The sequence below is a fragment of the Prorops nasuta genome, unplaced genomic scaffold, assembly GCF_024137725.1.
Source record: "Prorops nasuta isolate Cenicafe-Biocafe unplaced genomic scaffold, Cenicafe_Pnas_1.2 PNAS00003, whole genome shotgun sequence".
Lineage (NCBI taxonomy): Eukaryota > Metazoa > Arthropoda > Insecta > Hymenoptera > Bethylidae > Prorops > Prorops nasuta.
Window position 1 is genome coordinate 6,735,808 of NW_027116800.1, and position 20,063 is coordinate 6,755,870.

The 20,063-nt window shown below is 31.1% G+C and overlaps 2 protein-coding genes across 7 annotated transcripts in view; one reads left to right on the plus strand and one right to left on the minus strand.

Annotated features, from left to right (window-relative positions):
• The first annotated feature begins 2,601 nt into the window (after positions 1–2,601).
• On the plus strand, positions 2,602–4,705 carry LOC136785866 (cyclin N-terminal domain-containing protein 1-like). The gene is made up of 5 exons (XM_066747190.1): positions 2,602–3,327; positions 3,442–3,540; positions 3,620–3,888; positions 3,964–4,179; positions 4,249–4,705. The coding sequence occupies exons 1-5, from the start codon at positions 3,303–3,305 to the stop codon at positions 4,510–4,512; spliced, it is 873 nt and encodes a 290-aa protein (XP_066603287.1). The 5' UTR covers positions 2,602–3,302; the 3' UTR covers positions 4,513–4,705.
• A 1,099-nt stretch (positions 4,706–5,804) lies between these two features.
• LOC136785863 (serine-rich adhesin for platelets) overlaps positions 5,805–20,063 on the minus strand; it is a 33,871-nt gene continuing 19,612 nt past the window's right edge. For 3 of the 6 annotated variants that reach the window (XM_066747182.1, XM_066747181.1, XM_066747183.1), the window contains 8 exons: positions 9,890–10,010; positions 9,669–9,800; positions 9,453–9,476; positions 9,243–9,278; positions 9,001–9,165; positions 8,803–8,913; positions 8,652–8,725; positions 5,805–7,786 (listed from right to left, as the gene is read on the minus strand). In XM_066747182.1, coding sequence (XP_066603279.1) covers positions 7,456–7,786; positions 8,652–8,725; positions 8,803–8,913; positions 9,001–9,165; positions 9,243–9,278; positions 9,453–9,476; positions 9,669–9,800; positions 9,890–10,010 — 994 coding nt within the window. In that variant the 3' untranslated portion in view covers positions 5,805–7,455. Of the gene's footprint in view, positions 7,787–7,940; positions 8,386–8,651; positions 8,726–8,802; positions 8,914–9,000; positions 9,166–9,242; positions 9,279–9,452; positions 9,477–9,668; positions 9,801–9,889; positions 10,011–20,063 lie in introns of those variants that run through there. The other 3 variants (XM_066747186.1, XM_066747185.1, XM_066747184.1) reach the window with 3 other exon arrangements.

Genomic DNA, 20,063 nt, shown 5'->3' on the forward strand with positions numbered 1-20,063 from the left:
CCGACTCTTCGTCCCCGGCTTTCAGCCCCGACACTCAATGGCCGCTTCCGTCGCGTAAATAATAGCTATCTCGTTCAATAAAAACGTCCTATTTTTTCCCCAGCCCCTCCTCCTCTTAAACTTTCAAGGATAAGCGAATACAATTTTATTATTTCTAATTTTTGTTAATTCAAGTACAGATGTTTTTGAAGAAGTAGACTCTCGAGTGCCAACTAGAACGGACTGATCCTCGTTCAGTGCCTATATAAACCCTTATTCACTTTGTCCTTGTGGATTATCGGCGTTGGCTCGTTAAGTTCACCTAATAGGGGTCCATCATTATTGGTGTGTAAATCGTTTCCTCGACGTAGTAGTTCTTCGTGGGTCAACTCGGATCCACGCCAAGGGATAAAGGGTGTAAGGATACTTAGTCACTGAAGAGAGTATCAGACCTGATCTAGCTGACCTTAGTGTGAATTCACATTCACTCTCGAGAGAATGAAACTTCTCAAGTAACAATTGGAAAGAAGTAACAAAATTTCACTATTCTCCTCGTTCATATATTTATTATTAGAATGATTGCTTAAATAATATTTTTGCTTATCCTTAAAAGTCTCAATTATTAACAGAAATGAGAAAATATTTTTTGTAATCTTTCCTCATTTTAAATGAATTCTTTTTTAGTCAAATATTATTAATTTCTTTTTCTATTCTAGGTGGAGAGGAAGAGGACGATTACAATATATAAAACAAATGCACGTACATTATTATATATTTATTTTAATCCTTTTAGGAATAGGCATTAATAATTTTATAATTTCCTATTTTTGTTAATTCAAGTACAGATGTTTTTGGAGAAGTAGACTCTCGAGTGCCAACTAGAACAGACTGATCCTCGTTCAGTGCCTATATAACCCTTATTCACTTTGTCCTTGTGGATTATCGGCGTTGGCTCGTTAAGTTCACCTAATAGGGGTCCATCATTATTGGTGTGTAAATCGTTTCCTCGACGTAGTAGTTCTTCGTGAGTCAACTCGGATCCACGCCAAGGGATAAAGAGTGTAAGGGTACTTAGTCACTGAAGAGAGTATCAGACCTGATCTAGCTGACCTTAGTGTGAATTCACATTCACTCTCGAGAGAATGAAACTTCTCAAGCAACAATTGGAAAGAAGTAACAAAATTCACTGTTCTCCTCATTCATATATTTATTATTAGAATGATTGGTTATATAATATTTTTGCTTATCCTTAAAAGTCTCAATTATTAACAGAAATGAGGAAATATTTTTTGTAATCTTTCCTCATTTTAAATGAATACTTTTTTAGTCAAATATTATTATTTTCTTTTTCTATTTTAGGTGGGGCCGCGGCCTCCTCCTCATCGGTGTGCCACCTTGTCGTGGTGAGGGGGCTCACCTCTGCGGGATCCTTTCCGACTTCGTAAATGCTATACATATGCATATTGTCGAATCGGTGGAGATCTCGTAGAGGTGCCAAGAGCACACCACACTAGGGATGGGCGATGTTAGAAAAAAGTATCGATGTTTAATAAATCGACTTTTGAATAAATCGATAAAAAAGATCGATTATTCTTAAAAATAATCGATTTAAATCTATGTTTAAAATTTTATATTTTTCTCAATTATATATTGAATTATTATTATAAAACACTTAGGATAAACTGATAAAAAAATATAATAAATAAAGAATTATTCATTAATTTTATTTACCATTATCATCGCGTGAACAAAACAAATATATTATTTTCATATAATATAGTATATGTATAAATACTATATAGTAATAATATCTGAAATACATTTGTTTTCCATTTCTATTCTGTGGAAATAATTAAATACAAAAATACTTACAAGTTGTTGATGTAATCATTATTACAAATTAATATATGCGTAGCCAGGCTCTGTACTGCTACATAGTCGATTTTCAAAAAAATATAATGGCCAAGTCAATGTATAGTTAACGAATTTAAAAATCACTTATCTATAATTTATGTAACGTGTATTATACATTTTGCTGCTAGGAGCAATTACGCTCCGCTTCACAAAACATCGAAGAGAAGGTATCTAAAAATCGATGTAAAGTCGATTAATCGGATTTGGAAAGATCGATTTTAAATAATCAATTTTGCAAAAAAATACATCGATTTTTCCATAATCGGCGTAACATCGCCCATCACTACACCACACCCCCACCTTAAATAAACTATAATTTTCATTTCCGTTTTGAATTAAATTATTTATTCCCAGGAAAATGTTTCTGTGTAATTTTTCAATGTTTTAGTATCTAAAATAATAAAATTATGATTCACTCGTATCATAGTTTTAGTTTAGCCAGAGATGAAACGAGAGATTGCTCATGCGGTTTGCGGGCCGCGGAGTCCCGCGGCAATCCTAGCCGATAGGCGGTGCTGCTGACGATCTATCCAGCCTTGAGAATTAAGTATGGGTATGTATAACTGCCAAGTGCCAACTGGCCTTCATCGATTCTGCTCCTGGGGAAAATGGCGGGCGGAAGTATGGAGCGCAAACTATAGCACATAATAGCTGTATGTACAGTTCGTAGTAATACGAGAAAGGGTGCGTTCCGAGTCAAGCTGCCTTCACATGCGGTGTAAGATATGTATGTATTGTACTACACCTACGGCGTGCCCAGCACCCATGCAGCAGCATGCTTGCGTATTATCGCGAAAATGATATGATTGGTTAATACGTTTTAGCGTAAGTTACGTTTACGCACCTTACACCGCATGTGAAAACAGCCTCACGCATATGCGCGCAGTAAGCACTTAAATTCTATAATAAATGTGACATAAACTGTACATTCTATGCGCTTCATGCGTAATTTGGAATGCACCCCAAGTAATTTTGCGACAGCGCTTGGTCAGCGCTGAGTGACCCTGAACGCAACCAAGTTAGCACCAGTGTATAGTTTCCTTAAAAATTTTTTAAACTTGCAGGAAAAATAAATATATTTGTTGGTTATGTTCAACGCTAAGTCATTTTCCTTGATTTGTTATTATTCACAGGGTTAATATTATTTTAGTCTATTTATTAAATATTCAAGACTATATGGATTTGGAGAAAACATAAAAAGGCATTTATGGAGTTATAAGATTTCGATTAATGATTAAATTACCTTAAAAAGTCAATTATTAATTTTTTTTATATTACCGTATACTCAATATTGAATGTGTGATTATGCCAATTTCACCTCAAAATATTAGTACAATACGTATTTACTGATATTTGTCCTAAGCTCAAATATAACAATGTATTTGTAATTTTTTATATTTATCAAAAGAATGGATCTTGACTCGGCGTATCTCGGTAAGCATGTTTTACTACACTTAATTTATTTTTTTGGTTGCTTGTAATATAATAATGTAACATGATAAATCATTAGCATTTTTACATTTTAACTCGTATTTAAATGCTTCATAGATACATTGATTGATGATTGGACAAAATATTTTCAAGATTTATCTAAAGATTATGATGAAAGACACGACAAAGAAAATTTATTTCAATTGCCCTTTTTAGGTAATTGTTTTAGTTTAAATTATAATCAATTTTTTTTTTAATTTTTTCTAAATTATTAAATTTAACCTCTTATCCTTAGGAGTTCCCAGTACCATTGTAAAAGCTATTTTCAAAATTACCAAATATTTGCAGTTAGGAATACATACAAAATATCTTACTGTACATTTATACGACAACTTTATGTGTAACTATTTTTGGGAGGTTTATAAAGCAACTGGAGGACCATCTGACAGTTCCTGGTCCCAGATTTGTAAAAAAATATCTCATCAATCAAAACTATATTTAATGTCATGTCTACAGTTAGCTAGTAAAATGGACTCACATTCTAAGTGTATAGGAATACCAGAAGTAATAAAAAATTTGTCATCCATTGGATTATAAAAATATATAAATACAAAATTTAATTTAGATATTTAATTGTAGGTGATTGAAGTACTACGTTCTCTTGATAACAAAAGGGAGTATACACGTAGTACAATATTTTCTTCTGAATTTAAGGTGTTTAAAGTAGTCGGTTATAGAATGCCATTTTATACACCGTTAAGTTGTATTGAAGTTCTCTTAGTAGGAGTAGGTCTTAATCAAATACCTAATATTTATGAAATAGCAATGAACCTTTTAGACATGGTTTATCTACAGGTTTGACTTTTTCTTTCCTTTGTCAATTGCCAGTGTTGTATAAAAAGTATACTTTAATCTTTATTTCAGCATGAGCAATTGTATTCTCACTTACAATTATTAGTTCATGGGTCTACTGCTAAAACAATAGTTGAAAAAAGAAAACATATAGCATTAAGAAAGAATGTGCTTCTTTTGAGTGCTTCCATAATATTATGTGCCACATTCTTTTCTTCGTTAGATGAAAGTGTTTCTGAAAATGTAGCAAATAAATTGGAGAACTTAGTAAGTGTAAATAGTAATGAAATTTTAAATATGGCAAATATTGTTCTCCTCATAGCTTTGCAAGACTGATATGTAAAATATATACTGTAAATGAAATATTTATAAACATATTAAATATTATTGGTGTAGATATGTTATGATAATCATAATATATTTTTCTAATTTGAGAATATATGTGATTAATGTTATAAATTGTTGACAATTCAAACTTGTCATTCTGTTGTTAATAGTTTTTTTGAATAAAATCATTTTTTATTTATTATGAATTTTTGTTTAATATTTTATAGAAAATTAAAGTGTTTATTTTATTTAAACAGATTATATTCGCTATGTGCACACCTACACATTGGTAGTCAGGTAAGAATGTGTAGTGATACATATGCATAATATCAGCACTGACTATCAGTAAATTTTGTCATTTTTGCCAGACTTTTTTTGTTTATGTAAATTGCTACACATTCTTACCTGACTGCCAATGTGTAGATGTGCACATAGCGAATATACAGGTACCTATTGAAGGCAAATATAAATAATGCTTAATTTAAGTTAAATAATCATTTTTATTACACTATACATATCTTCTATTTATATGATATACACGTTTCTATAATATGTATCCTTTATAGGATAAACTTAATGTTTTGAATTAAATTTTCTTAGAATTTCAAAATTTGACATAATCATAGATTTCTTTATATTGTAAGCTTATTATTATTCCAAGTTTTGTTCAAAATAATCACAAACCACAGCAGTATTAATGGTACCTTAAAAATTTGTCTCTTAGTCTTGTAGTGCACATGGTATAACTGCGTTTGAATAATAAACAGTAGAATATACTTTTCAATATTAATGTAAGAAAATAATGTTTGTTTCTCAAGACCTTTCAAATAGTAACAAGAGTGTAAAGGCGAATAAAAGAGTGGATTATATTTAAAGTAATAGTTGTTATGTTATAGTAAATTTTTTAAAAGTCAATTACTTCCTTTAAGAACTTTAAATTTCAGATTTTTACTTGTTTCAATATTTAGTAACACCTAGCCCAAATAATTGTAATTAAACTTTAAATATGATGTACTCTTTCAAAGCCAAATACAGTGTGTAATAGGAAAGATTCAACAAAATATTTCATCAATTTAAAAAATTTCTCATGTGATTCTGTTTGTTTCCAACTAAATGCAGTTCAAAGGAAACGAATGGACAATAAAAAGAATTAAAAAATTTGTTATATTATATAATTAAAGTATGCTGATATAGATTTAATTTTTTCCATTATAGTTGAAAGAGTTGACTAGACAGTTATTTTTTTATATGACATATGTGCTTCTCAAGTCTACATCTTTTGCAAACTTATATTACAGACAAACGTTTATATCATGTTTTTATTTAATAATGCAAGAATCTTCACATAATAAAATTTTTCCAATATCATAAATACTTCTTATCGCCTAGATCGACTAAAGCTTCTTTTTTTTATCTTAAATTGCCTATAAATATATTTTGTACAAAATTAATTATACTTATGATCCAACTCTTATTGTTCTGTTCATTTAAGAAAAGCAACGTAAGACATTATTTTTCATTCAAGCTTTCTTAAAAGTCTAATTTTTTTCAAAACTGACAATTTTTCTGTAGGAAAAATATGACCTCAAACTTTACGTTCACACACATAAAACTAAGTCTTTGCGGTATTTATAATTATTTAATTCATGTGTTTGTAAAAGATAAAAAAACTTGAGTTTAGAAAAAAATTATTCAGTGAATTACACCAAATCTAGGATTTGATTGTTAAAATACATAATTTATATCCAGGAGAACTGAATAATATATAGGGTTTGCCAATTAAAATATCTCAGTACTTAAATGCAAGTAAACATGGCTCTCTATAATTATATTATAATTACTCAAATTTTACATAAGACATTTCTCTGAATTAAGATAGTAAAATATTTCAAAAAGGTCCTATGTAAAATTTGAATACTTCTTATAATTAAGGAGATACGTCTGTTTGTATCTATGCTCTGTAGCGTTTAATTAGTGGACCTTATATATTGACAAATGCATAAAGCCAAACAATATATTAACATTCATAGAATAGAATGATTAGTTTTTATTGCATAAAGAACAATTGATAAATCAAAAGACATTTACTTAAGGAGCTAAAGCAGATTTCATTAGGTCTATTTATTATGAGCAATTATTTTTTAATCACTTATAACAGCCTGAATAAGAAAATAGTAATATTAAGTATTTTATAAAAAAATAGCACCAAGAGAAATAGTAATAAAATAAAATAAATAAATTTTAATAACTTTTGCTATTAAAATATATTACCCTGAATTTGAGTAAAAGGAATGTACTATATGAGAAATGAGAGATAGCATGCTTTTGTCCTTGAATATTATACAAGATAATACTTATCATAAATGCAAATCAGTTTTACTGATAATTAATTGAATTGAAGGTATAAAATCCATACTGTCTATAGTTATTAACAAAGAATATGCTGAATATATTGTAACTAAATACTGATGTAAGTGAAAAATATTTTTTGTAAAGAATTATAAGCAGTTAAGATATTATACGAGATCATAATAATTAATATAAAATTGGCAAGTATCATCAGATGTTAGGAAAGATATGTTAGTATATCTTTAGATTGCAAGAAATATTAGGATTTCCACAAATCGATTTGACTCTGCTCATTTTCTAAATCCAATTGATGGAGTCTGACTGACACTAATGAAATATAAAAAATTTTGATTTTGAAAATATACAATTAAATACAATTCTATAAATACATATTAGCAAATTTCGTCAAAATTATTCAATTTACAAATACTTCTGTAAAATCCTTAAAGAATATAAGTTTTACTAACATATAAGAATTAAATATAATAAACTACAAAAATAAGTATTACACTGAACAAAAGAAAAGTTATTTGTTTACTTATCCGAATTAAATAATATAAAGAATGAAACGAAATAAAAATAGTTGTCTAAGGAAACTAATATTTAAGTATTATGCGATCGGTTAGTTATAGAAATGGCCTTTGTTGTCCTGGGAATCAGAGTGATAGCAATAGGTCTTTTCGGTGTTGGAATAAATGATTTAACTGAACTGTTTTCCAGTTTTATTGCATTCTCTCCAACTTCATTGGTGCTATTAGACTTTGTGGTGAAAGCCTCTTTATTGACTGACCTTCTGTTTATTGAGTTCTCAATTAAAATTTTTTCAGAATGAAGATTTGGCTGATTTAGCAAGTATTCTTGTCGCTCCTGCCTCTGTTTCAGTATACGAGCTGAGCGATCGCTTCCTTTACGTTGATTCCACGTATCATTCCAACTATAATAATAAAATTCCTGTTTTATTTGGCTCACTGTTAATTTAAATGTTTATCATATTGTAAGTTTTCCTTTTCTTTTGAATATTAAAGTTTTTTCTAATTTTATTAAATTTATTTACCGCACATGGCTGATCATCGCAGCGTGAAACATTAGGAATTTGAAAGCCATTAGTATCCAAAACAATCGTAAGTAGTAAAAGTAAAATAATACTTAACTCAATAACCTACTTAAACCCATGCTTCATCACTAATAAAAATGACGTAAAATACTTTTTAAAAACAATGACAAAGATTTTACAAAGAAATTTAAAACTGACTGCATAATACTTAAAATATGCAATTTCTTCTTTCACTTTAACAAATTCTTTCGAAACAATGACGGTAAAACGATAAAAAAAGAAATTCAAGTGCAAGAACGAAATAAGGGGAATCTCAAACCACCGTGCAAATTCAAATTAGGTAGTATTAACAAGCAATTAAACAACTGATTTTTATATAAAAAAGGTGTACAAATAATAAGGTATTAAATGCAGAAAGAAGTATATATCCCAATAGTAAGTCACAAAAACTGACGCACTCTACCTTCCCGATCCTGAAGCTGTTTCACACGAAATCAACCATAAAGGTAGGTACCATGAAAGCCAAGCAGCAACAACAACATGTTATTTATGATGGACTTCATTAACAATTTAATATAGATAAATTAATTTGATTAAAAGAACATCTTGATGAAAATGTGCTTGTGTAATTGTGCTAAAATGCTTATTTCAAAAGGAAACAATAATTATGTATATGTAAATGAAAAAAGTGTGGCTTAATTGTATTAATTGATTTTAATAATGAAGAAAGGGGACTGAATCTTACCTAACAAGGGGACCCATGGTATCATCTTGAGGAAGTGATTGTAGAAGAGAAGGACCTGCTGATACAGGACGCAGCTGTAAACGTGTATTCATAAATATTAATAGCAATCTTTATAGGTATATAGTTTTATATAAACATATGAATACATTACCTTTTCTGTTTGAGTAGCTGCGTTACATGCACAGGAAGTATTACTATTATCTTTAGAAACGTTATTGTGCTTATCTACCACATTTGAACTGTGGAATTTGGATATTTGGAACTGTATAGAAAATTTATCAATAATTATCAAAATAAAAAAGATTTATTATTAAGGCTTAAAGTACAATTATTAAAAAAAAATTTTTACCTGAAGTGATTGAATAGTTCTATCTCTATCTTCCACTTGACCTTGTAAAAAGACAACTTGCCTTCGTAAGTCTGTTAATTCATCAGCAAAACTGTTTTCTCCTGTCCCAGGGGAAGTGCCAGTGTCTGTTGTGTTACCTTCGTTCAGGTTGTAGAAGAGACCATTCTATAAATGATCAAATATGGATTATCTCTAGATATCAGCAACAAAAATAACTAATTATATTAAGAGAAATTATTAACCTTCATAGAATTGTCGAATGGGTTGAGAGTTTCAGCCTAAAACAAAATAGAAATTGCATAATTAAAGAAAAAATCTAATAAGTATAGTTAGTACGTATAATAGCATTTGGAAAGAATATTAAGCTTCACAATTGACATTAATGAATTAGTTAATGATTATTAACAAAAATAGGTAAACAGATAAAATAAATTAAAATAGACCAGACATACCCTCGTCAAACCGTTCTCTCCTGACTTGATAATGTAAACCAAGGTTGGTGAAAACAATAATGAAAACAGAAAAAACGTACTTTTAATAAACACACAGTGCATAAAAATATAGTATTTTGTAAAAAATGGATGAAGAAAGAAAGACAGTGTAATGGTAACAGAAAGCAGTGTGCAAAACTTTAAAATTAAACATTGCTAATTTTTTCATGTTTGTACCTCCTGAAGAACCCTTTTAAGTTTCAACAGCATAGTCTTAATGGAGACTATATCTTGAAACATATACTGACAAGTATCACGCTCCATTCTAAGGCTTCCTTCGTCCCCGGAATCAAGATTTGGTGATTGTATCTATGGATGAAAAACAAATTACTAAGGTTAACTATATTAATTTTCTTGCAATTTGAGTAACTAAATTAACAAGTTTTGAAATGACTTACGCTTTTCGGTGTTCTGAGTGGACTAGAAATTGGCCTAGAACGCATACCATCCATCGAGCGTGGTGACTCGTTGCCCGATCTACTACCCCGTAACAACCTCGAAGTCCTGCCACTTCCAGTTCTGTAAACACACAAAACGATACCTTTGAATTAAAAATGAAAATATAAATTATTTAATACATACTTTTAAAAATTATACTTTGTGTACAAAGAATTAATTTATGCCTCTACCAGCACAATTAACATGCATTACACTAAAGTTTAAATGATATAAATAAATTCCCAACAAATTTGTTCGTTTCAGTTGTAACTCTTTTTATGCTTTCTGCGCTTTCTACAGCCTCAATTTATATACGAAGGTTTTAAAGAAATATTTATAAATAATCGGATACCTATCGCGTTTTGTACAAATGGCAGTACAGTTATAGCTTTAGACAAAGTAAAATAAATTTAAATGACATTATAAAATTAATAAAAAATATACAGTTTAAAGTTCATAATATTTTCTGGTTTAATATGTGTGCGTGTAGAGGAATGAGGAGGGGAGGGGGGTGTCTAATAAATAACGGGATATAATAACGGGACTGCAGAATTGGTTGTTCTATAAGGGATAAGAATTTTAAGATAGAGCTGTTGAGGTTAAGTACTTATATGTATGAATCACCAAACAAAGGCTACCTTCCACAATCATTTTTGGACCCGGGGATTGGTACGGGATTAGAAGCAACAAATGGTCGAGGTATGCTTCTCCGTTGTTTTGCAGGAGAGGAATTTGGTGTAGCATTGCCGGAAGATAAGCCAGAATCTCGGGCATCTTCGCTTGTTCCGACGCCTTCCTCCGGAATATCAACTGCTAGCTCTGGTTTACCTCCTCTACCCCTAAGCAAAGTTACGGTACGCCTTCTCGCGCCCTTTCCTATATCCGTTATGCCGGACGCCATTTGTCTATCTCCTTAAGTACACCGTTTCTCAGAAAGTCTACGGAAAAACTATCATTTCTAAATCCTTGTAGATGCTATTTTCATTAATTATCAATGTTCAAAAAGAAAACTTTTGTATTTATATATATTTGAATCAAATCCTTCCTTTCTCCACGAGAGAAATTTTAACCAGTTATTGTATCAGGCCCTTTAAAAGACACACCCGTTTCATGAAAAAATAATATTTTGTTATATTTCTTGCAATATACCTTTTAAGTAAAAAATATCTATGTGTATACAAATATAAATACATGTCATATTAATTCTCTGATCGAGAAATTATTGACTGTATCAATAACCCAATGATGACAAAGGTATCACTCGATCACGTTGGAATTTCGGCATCCATTGTAAATATCACGTTAACATTAGTTCTTTTTTCCATCGAGCTTCCATGAAACCTTGAGAAACGGAATTCGTGAAATAGGGCATGTTCGGAAATATGCTTCCGAATCGTTTTCCATTTTATAATCACAAAAATATCCATCGCCTTGCAGAAGGGGTAGAGGGAATCGATCCTCGATGAAATGATGTTAATATAGAGCAAAAAATATTCTCTCCTAGTATAAACACACGCGCACTATTTCTGCTTGTTAGGATTTCATAATAAATAGGATATGACGTCACTGTTGAGTAAATCGTAACATATTTTAAAGATGATGTAGTAAGAATGGATAAGGATTATATAATTTGCGGGTTGTTCAGTGATAAAGATTGAGTGTTCTCTTTCTATCTGCAGAGATTAGTACTGGTTTCATGATCCGTTTGGATGGTTCGGACGGTATGACCCAGAAAGAATACTGCGTCACCGAGATGAGTTTTGGTGATGAAGAGTGGAAGGTTTCTCATGATTTTTTCACGGAAATCGAGTTAAGCTTATTGGCTATGAGCCTTTAGAAAGCTTATGGGCACGACGTGTGATTGAAAATTCGGCGGGATCGCGTAACTTGAACGCGAAACTTTGTGGAAGCTGCTCAGCTGCCGACTGGTGGCTGCTTTTGCAGGATGGCTTTAGTGGCTTTAGCGTCTGCGCGAGAGAATGCACAACGCGTTTCGTTCGATACCAAAACGAAGCTGGTACTGCTGGTAGCGTAGTACACGGTCCTTTTCTTGCTCCAAGGGGATCTTCGAGACAGACTAATGGGTGAAATCTTCGAATAAAAGGCGGAAATACAATGAAAAGGACCACGTCAATCCTGTAATGTAGGATACCACAGACATTTTTTACTCTTCAAAATTAATTCATTTCTGCGTGAAAAGTTATGATGATTTTTCTCATTTTACTTATTTTTTTTTTCTCTCTTAAGACTTTTATTATTTTATTTTTATTATTTGATGTGCATTAAAAACAGAGATCGCTATAACATTTATTTTCTGAAGGTAATACAGATTCGAGTTTTGTTGTGAATGTATACGAAAAATATATAGTATTAGAATAGTATATGTAAGCGACGTTGGTATATTGTAGAGTTGTTTGCATGAAAGCAGTTTTTGTGTGTGAAATCAAATGAATGGGTAAACCCTTAGAGGGATGAAACACACCCAATCCTGCAGTCTGGGATGTTTCTCCAGCTTTTACCCTCGAAACTTAATTTAACCCCTACAAAATCTCATAATTTTTTCACTTCTATTCGCGTTATCTTATATACATGGTGTCCAAAAATGTCCCTTATACGATTTTTCTCCTTATCCATTGTATTTAGAGAAAGCAAAAAATAATTAATGAATATTTGTAGTATAATTGCTAAAAATCTACGGGAAGGAGTTGTATTAGTTAGTTTGACTTTGGAAAGTGCGTTGAAAAAAATATTGTTACGAATTCCTAAGCCGCACGCGAATAAAAACACTATAATTTTTAAAAACCACAATTAGAAATATTTAATGAAAAATATAACAAAAACAATCATGTATAGACTATTTGTTTTATAGCGGTTTTACATTAAATTTGGAGGCACATTTTATTAGAAGAGCCTTTTAATCGCCGAGCCAAAATTTTTTGTGTCAAAAACGCTTTTATATAATATATATGTATATAACAAATCAAGATCGTTGGTCCAGATATTTCTGGGAGTTTGTAGATGAGCTCTGACAAAACATTTAAAGATACAAATTCAGTATTGTATAGAACACGTTAGCTCACTAGACAGCCTAAAGGAGGTTGTAATGATAAGAAGGTAAACTTGAGCTTTTTAAGTGAAAACTATATTTTTTACTTGCAGCTTATCTCAAGAGCTTTCGAAAAACCTGCTTTTATTTATGTACTTCATCCAGTCGTTTACGAGATATTTCGTTTTGAAATTGCACGTAGTTGTGAGGAGGTTATCTGAAGTAATGTGCGTGACCGTTACGCGTACTCATGCACAATTATTCATCTACGTATACTTTTATAAATGAAAATATCTCTTAAAAGACTGGATTAAATGAAAAGACGACAAGAAGGCATTGGAAAAACTCTTGGGATAATCTACAGGAATATGCAATATAATAATTTCTTTTTATTTGTTAAATTTTAGATAATTTTCGTATTTTCGGCAGCATGCCTTCTTACGTCAAACTAATATAAAAATTTCATAGATTTATTAAGGCAAACAAAAATATACATGAATTAATTTTTTCTAAAATACAATACACAAAAAGATATTCTGTGTATGAGAGAAATTTTTTAATACATCTTGTACATGTAAATCTATACCATTTTTATTTGCACACGATTAGCTGCACACTAATTTGAGGAACTTATAAAAAAAAATATATATTCATGTGCATATTACAGAGTTTTATGAAAATATAAACTGCAGGTGTTTTTTGAAATGCATTCGTATCAATTTAAATTTAGAAGAGTTTCCTCGGAGGTATACGTGCCAAGACAGAATAATCTAATCAGTGTAAAGTAAAACGAGGTTCTGCAGAATTAACGTGAGATTATATTAGCGTGTTAAACTTTGGCAGAGACTTGATTCGGTCGTTATGGAAAAGAAATAGTTTTCTGCAGGTTGATCAAACTGTAATCGATAGTTGCAAGAAACTTTAAGTTACGCTGCGGCAAGGGAAAGTATAAAAGTGAAATTTGGAAAATGGATGAAAGAAAGTAGATAATTCTAGGCTTTCCAATTTTTACAATCTTATATAGTTTCTACTGTAAATTAATTAATCGATGGCCATTTATTCACTTTTTAATGGTATTATGCCAATCGATAGTTCCATTGTAAGCTCAGTATTTTTAGATGGGAAGAATCTATCGTTGGACGAATAAGCTTCGGAGAGAATTCTATTCTTTCGCTCACGCGGAATTTCACTCTTTTTTTATTCGGTGTCTAAACCGTACACAAAATATCCTTTTGCATTTGCCACTTTCACAAATAGATTGTCCATGAAAATAAGTTAACTAGTTTCAATTACGAAATTTATACGTTATAGCAGTTAATCTAAACCGAGATCTAAACTTTCATTTGCAAAAATTTTGTTAATCAACAAAATGGATTAATAAGTATAATCAGGGTCGACCAGCATTGTTCTATGCGTAGTGTTTTTACCGGATTTCATATTTTAAGGAATAAAAGTGGCATCTTTCGCGAAATAATGGAAAATCAATATCTGGCATTCCGCCCTTCCTGGCTCTCGAACCAGACGAAACCTGGCTATATACTCCAAGTCTAGACGGTCCAGACATCCTCTCTCTCTCCCTCTGAACCACTACAAATACTATTCAAATTAAAAACTAAAAAATTGTCACTAATTTATTCCCTCTATTTAAAAAGAAACAACAATTGCTATACTCGCTACTTAATTAACATTAGGAATAAAATTCTAATTCCACCCTAGCCTCCATTTCCTCGAACCAACAAGTCTATTCAAATTAAACCAAAAAAAAGTTCACTCCTTTACATTCTCCACCTGAAGAAACGACACTTTTTTACTCGCTAATTATCACGTGTTATGACAAAAGTATAACATTCAATTTCCGCCAGTTTTTTTTCTTTTAAGAGCAGAAATTTGCAAGAAATAGCGTGTGTGTGTGTGTGTGTGTGAGTTGAACTTTCTAATTCGCACTTAATACATATATAAATCTTTATCATGCCTTTCGTCATTAGCAAATTTAAAAAGAAGTTTCCACTCATAAAACTTAGACTACTATAATAGGTAAACTGTGGAAAAGTTTGATGCACCGCAGAATTATTTTGATAAAATCTTATTTTATTATTTTCTACCTTTGGATAAAGCAGTAATATTACTGGTAAGGGTGTTGTGTTCCACTGAAATCGTGAGAGACGGTTTCACCAGTTGAATTGTTTGCACAACCAATGTTTCTGCTATTCTCTCAGTCGTTCGTATATTTTTACTGGATTCAGTGTACCTGAATTTCCGGCTGTGCAATGCAGTAGTGCCCAAAGCCAGACTGCGAAACCACTGACTTATGCAGTGATTCAGACAGAAATCGAAAGTTTTATTCACAGAAGAATTATCTGGATGATATCTTATTTTAATAATGCGATACCATCAGAGTAAAAATTTGTATACAGGGTGGTCACGAATTACTAGCCAAGCCATAACCCTAGATAGAAATCTCAAATTTAGAAAAAGAGAAAATTCTTATATCATTTTTTATTAATATCATCCTAATATTTTCCAAGTTACGTAACAATACACTTAGGCCTAAAGTTTTCATAGCTTGTTATGTAGCTCTTGATAAATATTAATAATATTAAAAAGTTTAATAAAAGTTTCTTCTAGATATAATACTGACAATAAAAACAAAACTGAAATACCTTTTTTTCATATCGCTATAATATTATTGGAGTTACGTAAAGATCGTCAAAGTATAAATTTCTTAGATCGATAACCTTATATACAATCATTTTTATATAACTCAATAAATATTAATAATATAAAAAAATTCACCACCGTTTTTTTAATGACTATTATCAGATATATAAAACAGTATTCTGAACTAGTTCTAATATTGTTCATTTAACGAGTTATATAATAATCAATGTAGGTTATCGATCAAACAAATTCAGACCTAGATGGATTTTTATATATAATTTGAAAAATATTAGCAATATGAAAAAAAAGTTATTAGACTTTTTTATTCTTATTTTATCATACCTACAAAAACTGATATAATTTTTTTTAAAAATTGAATAAGAGATTTTCTATTGCAAATTAAAATATTTAAATGCAGCTTTTCGTTTGCCCATGGATGATAATCACAAACTCTACATATTTATAAAAGTATATGTAATTATAAATACATTCTGATTAGTTTTTCGATCGATCTAACAAAGTACAAGGAACATCTTTATCAACGATAATAATATCACTCCATCTCACGTTAAAATTTTTGCATCCATTAACAATATGACATTAATTTTATTCTCTATTCAGTCAATTTTTTACGAAGCCTTGATAAGCAAATGCTTCTGCTATTCTCTCAAAACCAGCTACTTTTATAGAATTCAGTGAACCTGAATTTTCGATTGTATATAATATATAATACGATAAAGCCAGATTGAAATTCCACCGTTTAATTCAGTGATTCAAACAGAAATGGAAAGTTTACAAACATTCCCAAACCTCTTATCACCACAAACACAGATAGCCTTTATATATTAAAAATATATCTAAATTTACAAGCTTATACAGTTACTTCGAAATATTTTCATCCATGTACAAAAATATTTTCAGAGCCAATATCAGTCACCACTAGTATTTAATAAAACACTGTCAACGAGGTTAAAAAACACTCTAACCTACAGTCAGCGACTGTCAATAAACTGCGAACAATTTGCTAAAATCAAAAGAATCCAGACTGTTTTTTACTGTTTTCGCTGGAAGAGGTTTAATGGTAAATTCCAACAGTTTGATGTAGATGTGAATGGGGAGTTTTCTATAAGAGGAAAAATGAGGAGAAGCGAGCCGAGCAGAAAAATATCTTGTGGTTGGTGGAAAAAGTCGATTGCTCGAAAGGAGGCATTGCCTTGGTTCGGCAGATCGAGATCAGCTTCCGAGGAAACTTTAGGGATAAAATGTATTGTCGTGTCGGTTCGATTTGAGTGCAGGACCACAGTGTGGTTTAAGATAATTAAACCTATGGAATTTCTTGTAAACTATAATAATAAATTCTCGATAATATCGTGTGCGTGCATACGTAGAAAACTTATTAACCCACATATTGGCCAAATTAAAGGAAAATCAATGAGAGCGTAGATATCTTAATGCGATCAATTAACACGCGAGTACTCATCTCCTAGGGTGCTTCAGCTATTAATTCTTATACGAGAAACAAAACTCGTTGATATAGAAGAGCTTCTTAAAGGAATTGAACCAATATTCTTTAAAATATTATAAACTGCCAAATTATACTTTTGTTTAATTACCCCCTTGCACAGGATACAAAATAATTAATAAAAGACTAAATATTAATCGATAAATTGGCAATGTGTGTGATTGGAAATAACTTATATGTATATATATAAACAAAAGCCTCTAATCAGCTCGAGCGAGAAAAAATCTATTTAAAAGGATAAATTGTTAGAAGAATTAAGAAAAATTGTTTAAGATTTATTACGGTTCCAAAGTAAAGCTTTGTTTAATTAGCTCTGTGTGTGTGCAGAGGACATACGATAATATTATAGATACGAAGATTATTCAATTGATCGGGAAGATGCGCGATTCGAAATAATTCATGTACGTATACACGACAAGCTCTAATTCACTCGAGCGAGAAAGAAACTTGCTCACTCCTCGAAAGGATAGATCGCCAGAAGAATAGAAAGATAGACTTTGGCCAACAACTCGTGACGCTCTGGTTATCCTTCAAATAACGTTCCTCCTTCCAGGTGATAGCCATCGTGAAAACTTTGCAAACTAACTTCCGCTTTTTTATTTTCCTCAAAAAATTGAATTGCCTTCTTTTATTTCAACACTTAAACTCTAATCTTCCTATTCTATTCTAAATGCGAGAAGAAAACACACAATCTCCTGCTCTTTACGCCACGCACATTTAAGGACTCGTGGCGAAATAGAAAACGATAAAAGGAACAAAATATTCAACATGCAAGAAAGTAATTAGTTTACAATAATTTCTTTTACAAATTCTATCAATGATATATTCTTATATTTATTTATATTATTCTGTTCATTATTTTTTTCATCGTGCAAAGCCTCCCAAGTCAACTAAAATCTAACAAAAGAATAAAATCTTCCTAATGTTTTAACTATTTTATTATTTATTTAATTAAATAATCGTAACTTTATTTTTTAGATTATAAGTCATTATCTTATTGTTTATGAGCGATAAAAGAATTTGATCGTTCAATGAAACATTGAGAACTCGAATGCAAATTGCACAGGTGGGTTTAAAAAATGTTCAATGCCCTTTGTAAGATTTCTCTTACCTAACGTATACAATGTAGCTTTTGTGGGAGTTTATTTTTTTTCTATTTCACAGGTAGAGTTTCGATTGGCTCGACCGTTCACGGTCCTTGACCTCATCAAGGATTACAACGTCCGTACTGCCACGACAATTACAAAGCACCGAGAAAAATATTCCACGGTTAACAATCTCTCTCGGATCGCCTCTAATTAAGATCTTGTGCAACCTTGAAGCACCATTGTTGAATCCCCTCTTACACAGGACATGCAGGATTACTCTATTAATCATAGACGAGTCTCGCTCTACCAAAATAAAAATTTTCATAGTTTCAATTAAATTTTACAGTTTTTTAATATTAAATATAAATGACAAAAGTGTGATTTTGAAATTATCAATATTTTCTGAAGTAGACCCTTTAGTAAGGAATTTCTGGTATATTATTATTACAGGTGATCCTCTCACGACCGATTTATTTGTCAGGAGTGCTTCCGAGTAAAGAATCTATTAGAAATGTTTAAAATTCATCCGTCGTGAGTTGGCAAACATTGTATCACGTAGTTAAACATATGATACGCAAGGTTGCAGATGCAAAAAGTAAACCAACCGGTTTCTTACCATTCGGCACTGCGTTGACTCGATTCTATTTTCTTCATGACCTTCAAAAGTGCGATTACGAATATTGCAAAGGCATGACCTTGATCGCCATAAAGGGCCCTATCGTTATTCAATTCATTGTTCAGCCTCCACTTGATTTTTCTGCTTTTTAACGAATCAACTAAAAGTTGCCTTAAGACTACGGTTCGCGTCAACGTATAAGAAGCTGTATGTATACGCTGCACTTTCATGCTACATTAAATAATAAGTATATTGTATACAGGTTCCGCTAGATAAAATAATTCAGCTCACGGACATAAAATTTTGTTTAACTTCGTAACAATTAACAGATATCAATTTTTTCAATAGGATCTTTCTCAACTTTCTTTCAATTTGCACTCGTGGAAAAAAGTCTTATACAAATAAAATGGTATCTTTTCTAGTTGAGAAATTAAACAGCATTTTAAGCACACGTTCCGAGTCGTTTTATCAGGCGAACCACGTACATTGCAGTATAAAGATATCGTTTTTGTATATGCTTTCGTTTGGATTTCGTGGCATGCAAAAGCGTCTCTTAGAAAAATAATTAATATAGAGTAAAAAAAAGAATGTAATAAGAGCACGTGGCATGCTAGAAGCGAGAAAATTGATAAATAATAAATACGCAGCAGAGGATGCAACACTGCAGCACTGTGTCCGAAACGAGCAGGCCGAGAGTGTAACGATGACTTTCAAAGCTTTTTTCTCAAATTCAACTCGCTGGAAGTCAAACTATTCTAGCAGACTACACACTCACGTTCGAATAACTAGTTTCATCGACTTTTGTAACCAGTTGCATGATTCTCGAGATACAAAGTATTTTTTTTAAATCCAAAGCAACGTAGATGTATAATAGGTACTTCATCTACCCCTTAAATATATATATATAAATGTCTATGTATCTTTGAATAGAAAAATTTTACAAAATATCAAAGTAAAAATGTACAAATTAGCCATGTTGGGTTACAAAAAATAAACAAGCTTGATTGCTAAGCAGAGAAAAATTGTACAATGTAACCTTGTATAAAATGTAACTGGAAAATCTATAAGAGAAAGAAATATCTTGCAATGATACGTTTATATAAACGCTTATAAACTCTTCGTATATTGAGATAGGTATATAAAAACTTGACTCACATAAGAGTGGTTTCATTCGTGCAAATCGATACAATGTAACGCTGCATGA